The sequence below is a fragment of the Drosophila gunungcola genome, chromosome 3R (genome assembly GCF_025200985.1).
Source record: "Drosophila gunungcola strain Sukarami chromosome 3R, Dgunungcola_SK_2, whole genome shotgun sequence".
NCBI classification, from domain to species: Eukaryota; Metazoa; Arthropoda; class Insecta; order Diptera; family Drosophilidae; genus Drosophila; species Drosophila gunungcola.
Window position 1 is genome coordinate 5695525 of NC_069139.1, and position 13344 is coordinate 5708868.

Consider the following 13344-nt stretch of genomic DNA (forward strand, 5'->3'; position numbering starts at 1 on the left):
CGTGACACGCGACGAAACCCCAATCAAGCGCTCATCTCTGACGAACTGTCAAGTCTCATTGTTATGAACCGGGTGCCAAAAAATCAGTTCCTTGCCTGACTTTGTTTTTTGTATACCAAATTTAAGTTACTGCAGCTAGATAGAGCAAATAAATTAAGTCATATTTCCACACGCAAGGTAAGGGCGCTTTATTTTTGCCACTTCAAGTACAGATTTGCAGGCAACCGTGATGCCTCCATTTTGCAGCATGAATAGATGTTCAAATCCGTGCTTCTTCCGCGCTGCGCGGCTGCACATACGTTATCTGCACGAGATGCGGATTCCGTACGCCCGTCCCATGGGCATAAACCAGCGCAATTTCACCCTGGAGCCGCTGGCCAACCGAGAACTTATCCGCATCCATGGGGCCGAGGTGGTGCCCTTCCTGCAGGGTCTGGCCACCAACGATGTGGCCCGGATCCAGTCGCCCGGAGGTCCTGCCTCCATGTACGCCCACTTCCTCAACAAATCGGGCCGGGTGCTGTACGACACGATCCTGTACCGCACCAACAATCCGGACACCATCCTGGTGGAGTGCGATCGCGAGGCTTCCTCGGATTTCCGACGTCACCTGCGCACCTATCGCGTTCGCAGGCGCATCGAAGTGGACAGTGTGGACGACGAGTACACCCCTTGGGTGATTTTTAACTTTAAGGACGGCTCGGAGATGGTGGCCAATCCGCATCCAGATCTATTTGTATCCCCGGATCCGAGGCTGTCTGCCTTGGGCACTCGCGTCCTGGCGCCCACCAATATGGACTGGGCCAAGCTGACCAAGAGTTTCGCTGACTTTGGCATCGCCACACCCGCCTCCTCGGATAGCAATTACCAGCTGTTGCGCTACAAGCAAGGAGTGGGCGAGGGCAGCTCGGAATTGCCTCCGGGCAAATGCTTTCCCCTGGAGGCCAATGTGGATTACCTGAACGGCGTAAGCTTCCAGAAGGGTTGCTATGTGGGCCAGGAGCTTACAGCCCGCGTCCACCATTCGGGTGTGATCCGCAAACGTTATATGCCCATCCGGCTGACGGCGCCAATCGATGCCGGTTCCAGCCAAGAGGTGACCTCCGTGGCTGGAGCGAAACTAGGACGCGTCTTTGGCTCTGCCCACAACCACGGAGTGGCATTGTTGCGAATCGAGAAGGTGCTCAACGGCCACCCGGAACTGATGATCGATGGCGAGCGCTGCTATGCCGAGCGACCGGAATGGTGGCCCGAGGATCAGCCCGGAAAGCGGCGAATGGCCTTCGCTGAATGACCCAGGAGCTGATTTAAATTACTATTTGTTATTATACCAATAGTTTTATTGTTATTAGTATAGTAAACGTAACTAGTCATCGTCAATGTTTTGCCCAGTTCCTTGTTTCTCTGTTGGTCTTGCAGTGAATCTTGGACATGGAGGCCGACGAGGAGGATCTCTTCCTGGACAATGAGACAGCGGAGATTGAGCGTTTGAAGCTACCCGAAGAGGACAAGAAACCTACCGATCCCGAGGAGGAGGACGAAAGAGTAGCACGCATCGACTTCCTTTGCTCCGGATGTGAAATGCACGAAATGGTTCACTATTTCGGAAGGAAACCACCCTTTTCCCTGGGAATCAAGTATCCGGAGGATAACTACGTGATGCGGGATCCGTTTCAGCCACCTCCACCTCGCTGGCAGACGAAAGCCGAGTACTATATCTCACTGGGGGCCAAGTGCTCCATCTGCTCAAAGACGGTGTGCAAGGATCCGGGTTGCAGCTTTTACTACACGGCCACCTTTTGTTTGCCATGCGGCCAGGAAAAGCTCAAAAACTGGCCAGCTGAGGCCCAAGCTCGTCTTCGAAAGCAGTTGGCAGTCAGTAAGGGGGACAAAAAATAGGCTAAGAAGTACAAATATTTAATTACTTTGCTTATAATATATAGTTTTGTAATCATTATGGTTCTGTGCACGTAGAAAAAGTGGTTTTGCTTCTTACTAAGTTTTTTAAATAAAAAAAAATATAAATATTCCTAAGAATGGAAAACGTAAGTTAAATAATTTTATTTTACTATATGTTTACAACTATAATATTATGATTTACATTTTCCGTTTTAACACAAGCTTGTACATAGTTTGAAGTAAGTAAGATCTGTCGTTTTTTCTCAATGGTTTCGAACATTGCTCGACTGAATCGCTTATTTATGTATAAAAGGTTTCCCTTGCAATCATTATTCGGTTCGATTGCAATTCGTTTTTTAAATTTTCCAATTCGCAAGGCTAAGGCTTTATCCAGTTGGGCACGATCTTTGTCATATTCTAGGAACGTGTTTAATGTCTCATTTTTATAATTGTTATCGTCCTTATTCGTGGCCATGAAAACTTTCCAAATTTGTTCGTCGAATTCCACGTATTTTCGATTACCCCACGGGCGCTTTTTATATTTTTTCAAAATCTCTAGAAGTAGTGAATCATAGTTTATGGGCTTTGGGGTTGTAGTCGGAGCGGTTGTTGCCTTCGTTGCCGGATAGGTTATTTGATTCAGTTCAACACTTTCACACTCATTACTGGGATTATTTAGTATTACCATTTTCGCGAAATTCGATTGACTGATGCTTGCGGTGAGTTGCACTTGTTGATCCATAAAAAAGGTACGACACTGGGGCACAAGGTTTTTAAGCTTAAGAAGATTTTTCGCGACTTGAAGTGTTTTCGAAATTTCTCTTTCCAGCTCCAATCGCATTTGATTGTAAACTGTGAAATCTGTGTAAATATCAATTTTGTCAACCAAGTCGTAAGCGGTTGAGTTTAAACCAATTAAAACCTTTTGAAAGAACTTTTCAAATTCCGCATTGTTTGCTGTATTATGGGGTCTACTATGGTATGTCGAATTTATCTCCTGTAGTAAGGCAGTGTATTTCGCATCCAATTTAAGCAAAGATGCCTTTGGTTAAATATAATCTGTAAAAATTTGCCCATAAGATACGTAATCTCAAAGTCTTACCAGATCTTTAATTTCATATTGTTCTGTTGTTTCATTGCCATCTTAATAGGATACAAATTTGTGAGTTAATCTTTGTTTGAAACGGAGAAGCATACGTACCAACCTTAACGATCCTTGCTAAAAGAATTATTCCAATAGTTAGTGCGGTAGTCTTCATGAGAGCAATCAGTACTGTTTTAGGTCTACCGATAAGTGGCTTTACTGAATGAAATGTAGTAGAATTTAATTAGAACTGGCACAGCAATTTGATTTGGTAGATTTTCCTTGCTTTCTAAAGCATATTACAGTGGGTCATATAAGAAACTCAATAAAATAAAAGTTAAATGCATTTTAAAAGCAGAAATAAGAGCAGCTTAAATTTAATTATTAATTATGTTATTTAAGTTTTAAATTAGAACTTGTCCAGGTACAACAATCACTAGTTTTGATGGTCGCATATTTTAATGCTTAATAGAATTATGAATTATGGGTGCCTAAAATTTTTTTGCTATCCTATTTTTAATCGTTTTATAAAATGTTCGATTTAAATAGATCGAACTAAATTTAATATACATCATTTTTCTTCCCCTTGTTCCTCTTGCCATGGTTTTTTATGTGTGGTTTGTAGCCTCTTCTACAATCGACAGCCATAACTTAGGGAATTACATGTGTAAGATATCAAACTAGCGCTTATATTCGCGCCACACAAATGGGGAGCGAACCTTTGATCAGAGCAAAACACACGTTAAACACCCACAATTGCCGGCCAGTTCAATGGAACACGACAGTTTCAGCTGCCTGTCCCACAATTAAGGCATCATTCAGGGTATTTCCTTGCAAACCAAACCCCTAGTCGATGATCAACGATATCCAAGATCAACGGTCAGCGATCGGCGTTCACCGGTCTACGGGCAATTTATGGCACGGTGTCCAAGCAATTGCACAGAGAGACAAAAACCAAAGACGAAAAACAAAAAACAATCTTTATCACATTTATTGCAATGCCCCAGACCTTTTGTCAACGATTCCGGAGCGAAAAACAAAAGGCCAAGCGGGTGCCAAAAGAAAAGGTTACAAGGTGACCCGAAGGATGCGCACGGAGGACACAAAAGGAGCAACGCGCGCGCTTCTCTCATCTCTCATCTCCCATCTTTGAGGTCGTCTTAGAGGTCAAGTCTGACCCTATTCGGAAAAATCCTGGGGTCTACAAATTGAAGAAAACTCATCTTGAAAGATATTCACTCAATCTGAGCGAAGTTGCTTGCTAAATTAAAATATTATATTCTACAAACCGATCCTCACTCAAACATAACTGAGTTGAGTCTTAATATAGGGGTTGTTTTTTATTTTATCAGGGAATTAGGGAAACACGAAAATTCTCTTTGAGTAGAACTCTCTTTTGCTCACTCTTTGAGTTTCAAAAAAAGAAAAAAACCACTTGGGCGATGGCCATCGATCCTTGTCCACGCAGGACATTTCCGGATTGCATTCAATTGTCATTCTGCAACAATTGCGCTTTTCTCTGGATTCTTCATTTGTTTGTCTTCTTCCGATTGCCTGTCACACTTTGTTACTTCTATTGGTTTTTTAGCTCATGTTACCTTCATTGTCCACATCATTGTTCCATACTGGATACTGCCAGGATAAATGGCCAAAATTGGCCGGGTATTTCGTAGTATCCAAGCAGCAGCCGTCTGACATCTTTTGGCGCCCATAAAAATTAAACGAAAATTAAGCGCAAACATGAGAATTCTGTCACATAAATTGTAATCGCAGCCTGCACCTTGCCATCAACTATTTTTAGTCCTTTGGGCAGCTGTAAGTGTGCGGGGCTTACCCCGCCTTTATTACCCGACTTACACAAAAATTAGTCCATCTGCAACTGAGTTATGCGCTGCTGAGGTTGCCGCTTGATTAACACATGTCCTGGAAGATGCGGGCGTGGCGAACAAGCACCTCCGACGGCATCCCAGATTTCAATCCCAACCCATATCGAGGTCCCATGTGCAGTAGTCCTCTGACGATATGTTCGTGCTTCGTTTGTTGATGCTCTTAACTCATTCATTATGAATTGGAGGTGTTAAATGTGCCACATGCATCATGTATTGCTGCCAATGTTGCTGATGTTGCTGCGGTGTCATGTGTTGCTGATGGGAGAAACCATCAGTAAAATAAAGAATTAAAAGTATTTCTTGTTGTAGATCTTAGTTTTTAATATTTTTTATTTTAAATTTTAATATTTATAAAATTAGGCTTATATTGCAACGGATAATAATTTTTCTCTTTAGATTTGCTGACTTCTGTTTTAAATACATATGAAATGTAACAATGTTAAAGCTTTTTAATTAATTACATTTTTGTACATTCTATAATGAAACTTTATATAAAGTTTTACAAATTCTGAAAGTTTGTAAAACATTTTAGAATAAAATAATACTCTTCAACAAATTATTATTATAAGCTATGAGTACTTTCATGGAATGTTTTCCATTTTCTGTCAATTTATATTTATTAACACATAGACTTCAGATAATTTTCAAATTATTTAAATTAGTATATTTATTACTTTTTAAACCCAATTGTATGCTCTTTGACTGAAATAAACATAAAATAAAAAATTGAAAATCGTTCTAAAAGTACTTTTACTTGCTTGCCTATATTTTTTTTTTAATAAATCTTACTTATTTTCTATGCATCATTTAATCATACTTTTTCAATTTCGTTCAGCTTATCCTCACCATTGATTCTTTCGGCTGTTAGGAACAAAGATGAATTGAATATTTGTCAAACAGAGTGCCACGACCCCGTCCTCCAAAAACCAATCGTTACACCCACGAAAACGCACCAAAGATTCATCATGCTGCATAGAGAATGCCACAAGATTGTGATCGTGTACATGGAGAAATCATGCGAACAACAATTGCTACAAAACACTGAATCAATCATAAGACACGCAAATCCTCAAGGAAATCAAACAATGGCGCGCAGATTGGGATCCGTATGAGGTTAAGGTCGAAGGGTAAGGAACTTAAGGACTAAGGACTAAGGACTCGGGTCGCAGGGTGAGGCAATGTTGCGCGTGCGCAGCGCACGCTCCCGGTAAATGTTTACGCTATTACGCTGAGAAAATCAGGAGCCGAAGGAGCAGGCAAGGAAATGAGCCTATTATAATGCCTTGAGTCCCGACCCCCGACCCTCGACCCCTTGTGTGACCCCGATTTTTCCGAGACGGCGACCCCGGAAAACACAAATCTTAAACGCGCCAACACGCGACATTCAGATTTTCCAAAGGGATTCTTTGGCATTTGACTCAGGGTTGATCCCTTGGAGTCCTTTTCCCCTGCTCCACAAATGATTTTCTTATGTCTGCTCCTTTGGGATTTGAGGGTCGGAATTTGTTTGCTTTCCCCGGAAAACTGAGACCCCTCATTCAAATGAGTTGAGCCAATGCTCCTTGGGCGATATTTGTATTTAGTGTGATCTTTAGCAGCTTGACATCTGCCCTGGCTCCCGACTGGCGAGTTATGGAGTCATGCCCTAATTTCTGGTAGTTCTTAGTTCATTTTTCAGCCCGTGGAAATTTGTTTTGCTCCAAAGAAATGGGAGCTGGGGTGCGTACTCCTTTAACAGCTGCAAAAGTGCAAGTTTTCTAAAATGAATTCTGTGAAATTAGTTATTCCATTAACCAAATCAAAAAATAATATATATTTTACAATAAAGTTTGAATCAAATTTAAAGCAAAAGTTTTAAATATTACTTTTATTTATTCGTATTTTTGAATGTCATGAATCTTAAATGTTTAGATTCATAGACATAACAATTCAGAATCCTTTATTTCGAATAAATATTTTTTTATCAAACAATTACATTTTGGTTATAAAAAATCTGTAAGCTATGAGATTTTTAAAAAAAAATTGCTAAAATCATCAGTAACCGTTTGCAAAGAATTTTTAGGACAGTCTTATTTTCTTTACAAAACCCAAGAACAAAGTATAAAGTCTTTCCTAGCGAGTTCTTAAGCTAGATGTCAGCTCAAATTTAACGCCAATTGCACGCCCTTGGAAAAAGAAAGCCAGTTAGGAAAGGACCTCGAGACACATGTCTAATATCAGAGTTGGGCCATCGGATGATCGGACTCTGATTTCATGGCTGTCCGCTTAGGAGGACAAAGAGTGGATCGGTCCAATTAGCCCAGATAAAAAACAGCACTTCTCCTAATCCCGTCAGCGTGTGATTGGCCATAGAAAAGGTAAAGCTGCAATCAATGGAGGCAGGCTTCACTGAAGAATACGGAATTCTGATTGAGAACTCAGATTTAGATCGCCAGCAATATGAAAATGTCACGCTTATCGGGTCGGAAACATGAACGGACCAAGGGGCTGATCTGTTTTGTGGTTTGGCGGCGAAGAGGAAGTCGATGCCTCTTCTGGCAGTCCGACTTTGTCCTCATCATCGTCGCCTTTGACTGCATGCTGAATGCGGAATGTTTTTGTAGCCGTCGGCCGCTGGTTGTCAGTCAGCTGAGGCCAAACCGGATGGAACTCGAAGACAATAACAATATACGCACATGTATCCTGTGCCAGGATATTGCAGTGCACTCAAAAAAAAATCAAAAATCAGAAAAAATTGGAGTGAAAATCAGATTGGAATACTTTATATCAATTTTTAAAAAGTTTTTATTTATTTCAAAATAAATTAACTTTAAAAACTAATTAACAACAAGTTCTGAGATATACATATAATATTCTTAATGTATAAATTCTTACAAAAAATTTTACGTATTAGAATTGTTATACTTTTCTATTGATATTTATGTTGAAAAATGCATATGGTTTTTTCAAGTGCATTTAAAAGTGAGAAAGAAAAGTATAGAGATTTGCTGAAGTCCCGAAATGAGATGCAGGCGTTGCTGTTACCTCTCCCACTCCTCGTCCCCAGGACCTCATCCACCTTTCGGCTATATGGATTTCCTATGCCTATGCCTATTCCTACTCCCACTCCCACTTCCACTCCAATCCTGACCGCGTGCGTGGCCATTGTCCTGACAGCCGTTATTTGAATGACATTTGAATTTTGTGCATTTTCCTCCGCTCGTTGCATTTCAATTGTTGGCCTGTCCTCTGTTCGGCAATCGACGGGTCCTGCGATCGCAGCCAGGATCAGCATTTGATGTGATGAATTCATTATGCGGACAAAGGCGCAGCCAGCAGCAGATGATTCCCGAAGGATGCCAGGATATCTAGGAATTGCAAATTGCTGATCCCTTAAAATTTTGAAAATGTAGTTCTATTAAGTTTTTTACTATTTCATTTTGATATCTTGTGTTTTAAAGAATAAGGAGCATAAATATTTTTTTATTGACTTATCGATTGCTAAATGTACCATTGATAAGCGCTCATTAAATCAACCAAATCAATCAAATCAAAAACCATCCTACAACGCCAAATCCATAATAATGGCTGATAAAAAAACAGCTCCCTTACAAAAAATTCCATCTTACCCACAAAACACCACTCCCTTTCTATCCCCTTAAAAATGCCCTTCCCCGATTATTCCCAATAAAAGGTCAATTACATAATAATGCCTTCATTTCAAGCATCCGATACAACCAATTACCATGTCAACTTTTTTGTAGAGCGTGTATTTTTTACCCTCCCCATTTGCCATGTAAAAAAAAACTCACCCCATATGCATATCGTATGGATAAAAAAGAAGTGCCCTCATGTTAAGTGGCGCTAAAAATCAAATTAAGGGTGTTTACCTAACGACTCCTCGATTACGGCACAGGCTAAAAAATATTCGAGGGAGCAACAGGCAGCAGGGATCAGGATCCGGAGGGGAAACAATGAAAAAACGGAAGTTGTTTTCCTTTTTTTTTTACTTTATGAAGTGTTGCCTTTTTATTGGTGGTTAATTTGAGAGCTCTCGTACTCCATGTTTGACGAGGGTAAAAACTCGATGACGATGATGATGATGCAACAGGCGAGAGATAAAAGATACAAAGGGTAAAAGGGTTCTCAGATCGGGATGAGTTTGTTTTATTTTTGGGAACACACCCGAGGTGTTTATGTCAGATTGCCCAAATGCGTTGAAAGGGTAGAGTTGAGTCGCCAGTCGCCAGTTGTCTGGGGCACGTTTCTTCGGCTCTTTTTCAAGTTCAATGACAAAGATATTGCGGTGCCACACGCCCAAAGACCATCTAATCCCTCGGCGATGATTGGCCCTTTGAAAAGGGGGGCACCCCCTAAGGGGGCTTCCAGAAATAAGTCTTAAAACATTTTAAGCACTTTTCAAGGGGGTACTCGCCTTAATTTCATTTTGTTTTTATTACGCCCTCTAAATTATACCGAAAGGCAACGAGAGGAGCTAGATTGAAGGAAAGGGGTGCGACACTTTTAAAAATAAAACTAACAAACTGTTATGAAGTGTGGCTGAGGAAGGGGAAAAAATGGAGTTCGGGGTCGCCAAAAGGGTGAGTTTTCTTTACCCGGGAAAACTTCAAAATGGCGACGAGCGTCAGAGGAAAAAAGTTCACGTAAAATATAGGGGAAAGTGAGTAGAAAATTAATTTTTTTCTACAAGAACTTGCTCTTTGAAAATTTAATAAGTCTTCTTGTATTGCCTCTATGTAAATTGAAGTACTCAAAAACTAATTTTATTCAAGTTCAAGCCCAAAAACGTTTGTACTTTTTAGTTGTATAATAATTTGCCTGATAAGAAGTTAAACCGAAAATAGGAATTGAAATTTCAAATTAAATACTTGACCATGAAAACTCTTATCTCGAGAATTTCACGACAAAACAACATGCTAAACAAAAGTGCTTATACACCAATGTGTGTTTTATTTCAGATTAGTTTCTATTCTACGCTTGTACAATTCACAGCTTTAACATAATGAAGTCAGGAGCTATTGTGCTTTTTCTATTCTTTTTGCTTTCGGTGGATTTTTCTAAGGCCGATTCAGCGCCAACCTTACCACAGAACACAACAATACAAGAAAATGTTAGCGAACTCTTAGAAACTAAGGATAAACATATTAGTGATCTTTTGTCAATAGTTAGAATAAAAGATGATCGTTTGGAAAAAAAGATGAAGAAATTCAAAATCTTTTGGATCAAATTAAAGAAAAAGACGTACTAATTTGGAAACTACGTGCAGAAGGAAATGTTAAAGACGAAATTATAAGAGTCAGAACCGAGCAAGTAGCATTCCTACTACATTAATTAATGGGAACTAAAAATACATAATTGTAAAGGATTTTACTAGTATAAAACGTTTAAAAAAAACCCATTGAAGAAAGCAATTACTGTTTGGCAAAGGTAAAATGTTTACAGATATAAAAAAAAAAAACCCAGTTTTTATACCCTTGCAGAGGGTATTATAATTTCAGTCAGAAGTTTGCAACGCAGTGAAGGAGACGTTTCCGACCCTATAAAGTATATATATTCTTGATCAGCATCACTAGGAGAGTCGATCTAGCCATGTCCGTCTGTCCGTCTGTCCGTCTGTCCGTCTGTCCGTCCGTTTATATGCAAACTAGTCTCTCAGTTTTAAAGCTATCTGCATGAAACTTTCCCAAAAGTTGTCTTTCTATTGCAGGTAGTATATAAGTCGGAACGAGCCGGATCGGACGACTATAGCATATAGCTCCCATAGGAACAATCGGAAAAATAAATGAAAAAAAATTATAACTTTGCTGTTTTTTAATTTTTTGTTTAGTTCTTCGACATATAGTAATGGTAAAATATTTCCGATTTACGGTTTAAATTTCATCAAAATCGGACGACTATAGCATATAGCTCCCATAGGAACAATCGGAAAAAATAAATGAAAAAAAAATTATAACTTTGCTGTTTTTTAATTTTTTGTTTAGTTCTTCGAGATATAGTAATGGTTTAATATTTCAGAATTACGGTTTCAATTTCATCAAAATCGGACGACTATAGCATATAGCTCCCATAGGAACAATCGGAAAAATAAATGAAAAAAATTATAACTTTTCTGTTTTTTAATTTTTTGTTTAGTTCTTCGACATATAGCAATGTTTAATTATTTCAGAATTATGGTATAAATTTTATCAAAATCGGACGTCTATAGCATATAGCTCCCATAGAAATAATAAAAATATATAAAATAACTATCTAATAATTGAGCTGCAAATAATCATAGTTTCAATGTTTTTTTTTAGCACATACTCAAGTAAATCATAATTTAAATGTTTTCAAAAGTATTTAATTAATGCAATAGCTGCAAGGGTATATGAACTTCGGCTTGCCGAAGTTTGCTTTCCTTCTTGTTTAATTTAATTTCTAACTACAGATCACTACATGCCTAACAATAAATATATGCGTTAACCTTTTAATTAGCCTTAAATACAATTTAACGAATGTCACAGAAACAAATGAATAAATAATTGTTTAAAAATACTACAGATTCAACTCGAGTTTAGGCCCATAAATCGCTTTGTAAGAAGCAGTAACAAAAATTGTAATTCAAATCTAGACCAAAAAACTTCTTATCGCAAATAATGTCACGTCTTAACTACATGCTAAGCAAATATGCTTATGCGCCTAAGATTGTATAGATGTTAAACTTAATTAAAAATACTTGGGACAAAAAAAAATTTTTTTAATCCCATATAAAAGCCATGCAGCTCTAAAATTGATGGATAATTACATATATTAAAAATAAATGAACAAGCTTTCAAGGAAAATAAGCTGTAAAGAACTGTGTCTCGCTTTTTGGGGACCAAATTGGTTGGAGAGTTTTTTAAATATTTTCTTCGATGAAAATCTTTGTTAATTTTTAGAAAAGAATTGGGAAAGTAAGTAGAAAACTTCTTTTGAAAATTTTGGCAGAGGCTTTTTCATATTCAAACATTTTTGCAAACTAATTTTTCTGAAATAATAGATGAAAGACCAGCTGTCCAATTAGCAATATTTGGTATTCCAAAAATAACCACCACAGAAAACCATATATTGGAAAAGGGTTCGGAATTGAATCTGAAAATTGTACACCTTTATTCAGATGTTACTCCCTCGTTTTTGGCAAAAGCAAAAATTATTACAATTTTTCCGGAGAAAAACAAGAGAAAAATCAATTTCCCATTTTTCAGTGAGGCGAAACGAGACCCTTTTTGTCAACCACAATGACCAGCTGAAAAATGCAAGTTAACCCTTGGTAAATCGTACCAGAAATTTCTGCACTTCACTTTGGGCAAATAGTAGTCGCACAAATCGGAAATTATTGATGGATGTCGCATGAGCACCTGCGGGAGGAAAAAAGGGGAAATTCTGGGGGGAAATGCAGCTGAAAATGAGAGTCAATCATGCAATTGCCAGATGTCCTTGTTCGAGGACACAAGCCAAATGGGAGGAGGTAGAATTTAGGGCTGGCTTGAACTTGATTCCTTGGTGGACAGCCAGCGGAAACTTGAGATCCATATCCGCCCATCAAGCATCGAAGCGCTGACAACTTGTATCTAAAGTATCGTTTAGCACCTGTACTTCATCCTTCGTCCTGATACTGATACATCATCCTCGGGGTCCTCTAATTGCTCACATTACACTCCATCTCGCTATCCCTACAGCTGACATTTGCACTTCGAACCTGGCACAAAAGACCAATAAGTCGATTTACCAAAACCAAATAGAGGATTCCCAAATCTCAAATCTTTTCAAAGGACCAAACACATGTTGCTAAAAAAGTATCTTTTACAAAAAAAAAAAAGAGGAGGAAAACCTTACCTTACCTGTTTTTTATTCACATGTCGACCTCATCACTCACCCTCAAAACAAAAAAAAAACAAAATATCGATCCATTGAAACTATTTCTGTGTTCTTTTCCATTTTTGTTTTCGTATTCGGTTTTTTTTTTTTTGCAACCCTCCATGAGGTGGTGGTGGTTTGCTTTCCTTACCCACCCCTTATAGCAATTTTGGGTAGTTTGGGTTTCGATTTTTTGCCTCGTTTTTAAGGAGTGTTTTTTGTGTGATATTTTTATTGGTGGTAATCGCATTTTTTGCGTGAAATTTCCTCAATTCGGATTGTGTAATAGGCGTTGCTTTGACTTTTTGCCTACAATTTGATTGGTTTTGATGACTCGATTAGGGAGGGTTTCTGTTTTTTATTGGGGGAAGGGCATTGTTGAAATAAAAAAAGTGCAATATGGGGTTTCTGATTTTTCTTATTTTATATTTGTTATTAACATTCGGTAGCTTAAATCTCATTAGGTGCAACGACTATTGACTGCAAGATTTCGAAAAATCGGCTTGAACCGTTTCTGGAGTTAAATTTCACTTCTTAAGATATTTTTTTTCAGCGGAATAACAGTTACTGAACTGTTTTTAAAAGGGGGTTACTATC

General features: G+C 38.6%; 3 protein-coding genes and 1 long non-coding RNA gene across 4 annotated transcripts; 3 read left to right on the plus strand and 1 right to left on the minus strand.

Annotated features, from left to right (window-relative positions):
* Window positions 1–37: 37 nt before the first annotated feature.
* On the plus strand, window positions 38–1380 carry LOC128266256 (putative transferase CAF17 homolog, mitochondrial). The gene is made up of 2 exons (XM_053002647.1): window positions 38–177; window positions 247–1380. Exon 2 carries the CDS (start codon window positions 248–250, stop codon window positions 1292–1294), a length of 1047 nt encoding a protein of 348 aa, XP_052858607.1. The 5' UTR covers window positions 38–177; window position 247; the 3' UTR covers window positions 1295–1380.
* LOC128266257 (cysteine-rich DPF motif domain-containing protein 1) lies at window positions 42–1978 on the plus strand. Its single transcript, XM_053002648.1, has 2 exons — window positions 42–177; window positions 1420–1978. The coding sequence occupies exon 2, from the start codon at window positions 1432–1434 to the stop codon at window positions 1897–1899; it is 468 nt and encodes a 155-aa protein (XP_052858608.1). The 5' UTR covers window positions 42–177; window positions 1420–1431; the 3' UTR covers window positions 1900–1978.
* A 90-nt stretch (window positions 1979–2068) lies between these two features.
* On the minus strand, window positions 2069–3195 carry LOC128251890 (uncharacterized). Its single transcript, XM_052979136.1, has 3 exons — window positions 3101–3195; window positions 3002–3042; window positions 2069–2941 (listed from the first exon to the last, which is right to left on the minus strand). The coding sequence occupies exons 1-3, from the start codon at window positions 3156–3158 to the stop codon at window positions 2069–2071; spliced, it is 972 nt and encodes a 323-aa protein (XP_052835096.1). The 5' UTR covers window positions 3159–3195.
* Window positions 3196–9852: 6657 nt separating this feature from the next.
* LOC128262571 (uncharacterized) lies at window positions 9853–11707 on the plus strand. The gene is made up of 2 exons (XR_008268353.1): window positions 9853–10299; window positions 11300–11707. It is a non-coding gene; the product is annotated as an uncharacterized LOC128262571 (long non-coding RNA).
* The last annotated feature ends 1637 nt before the right edge of the window (window positions 11708–13344 follow it).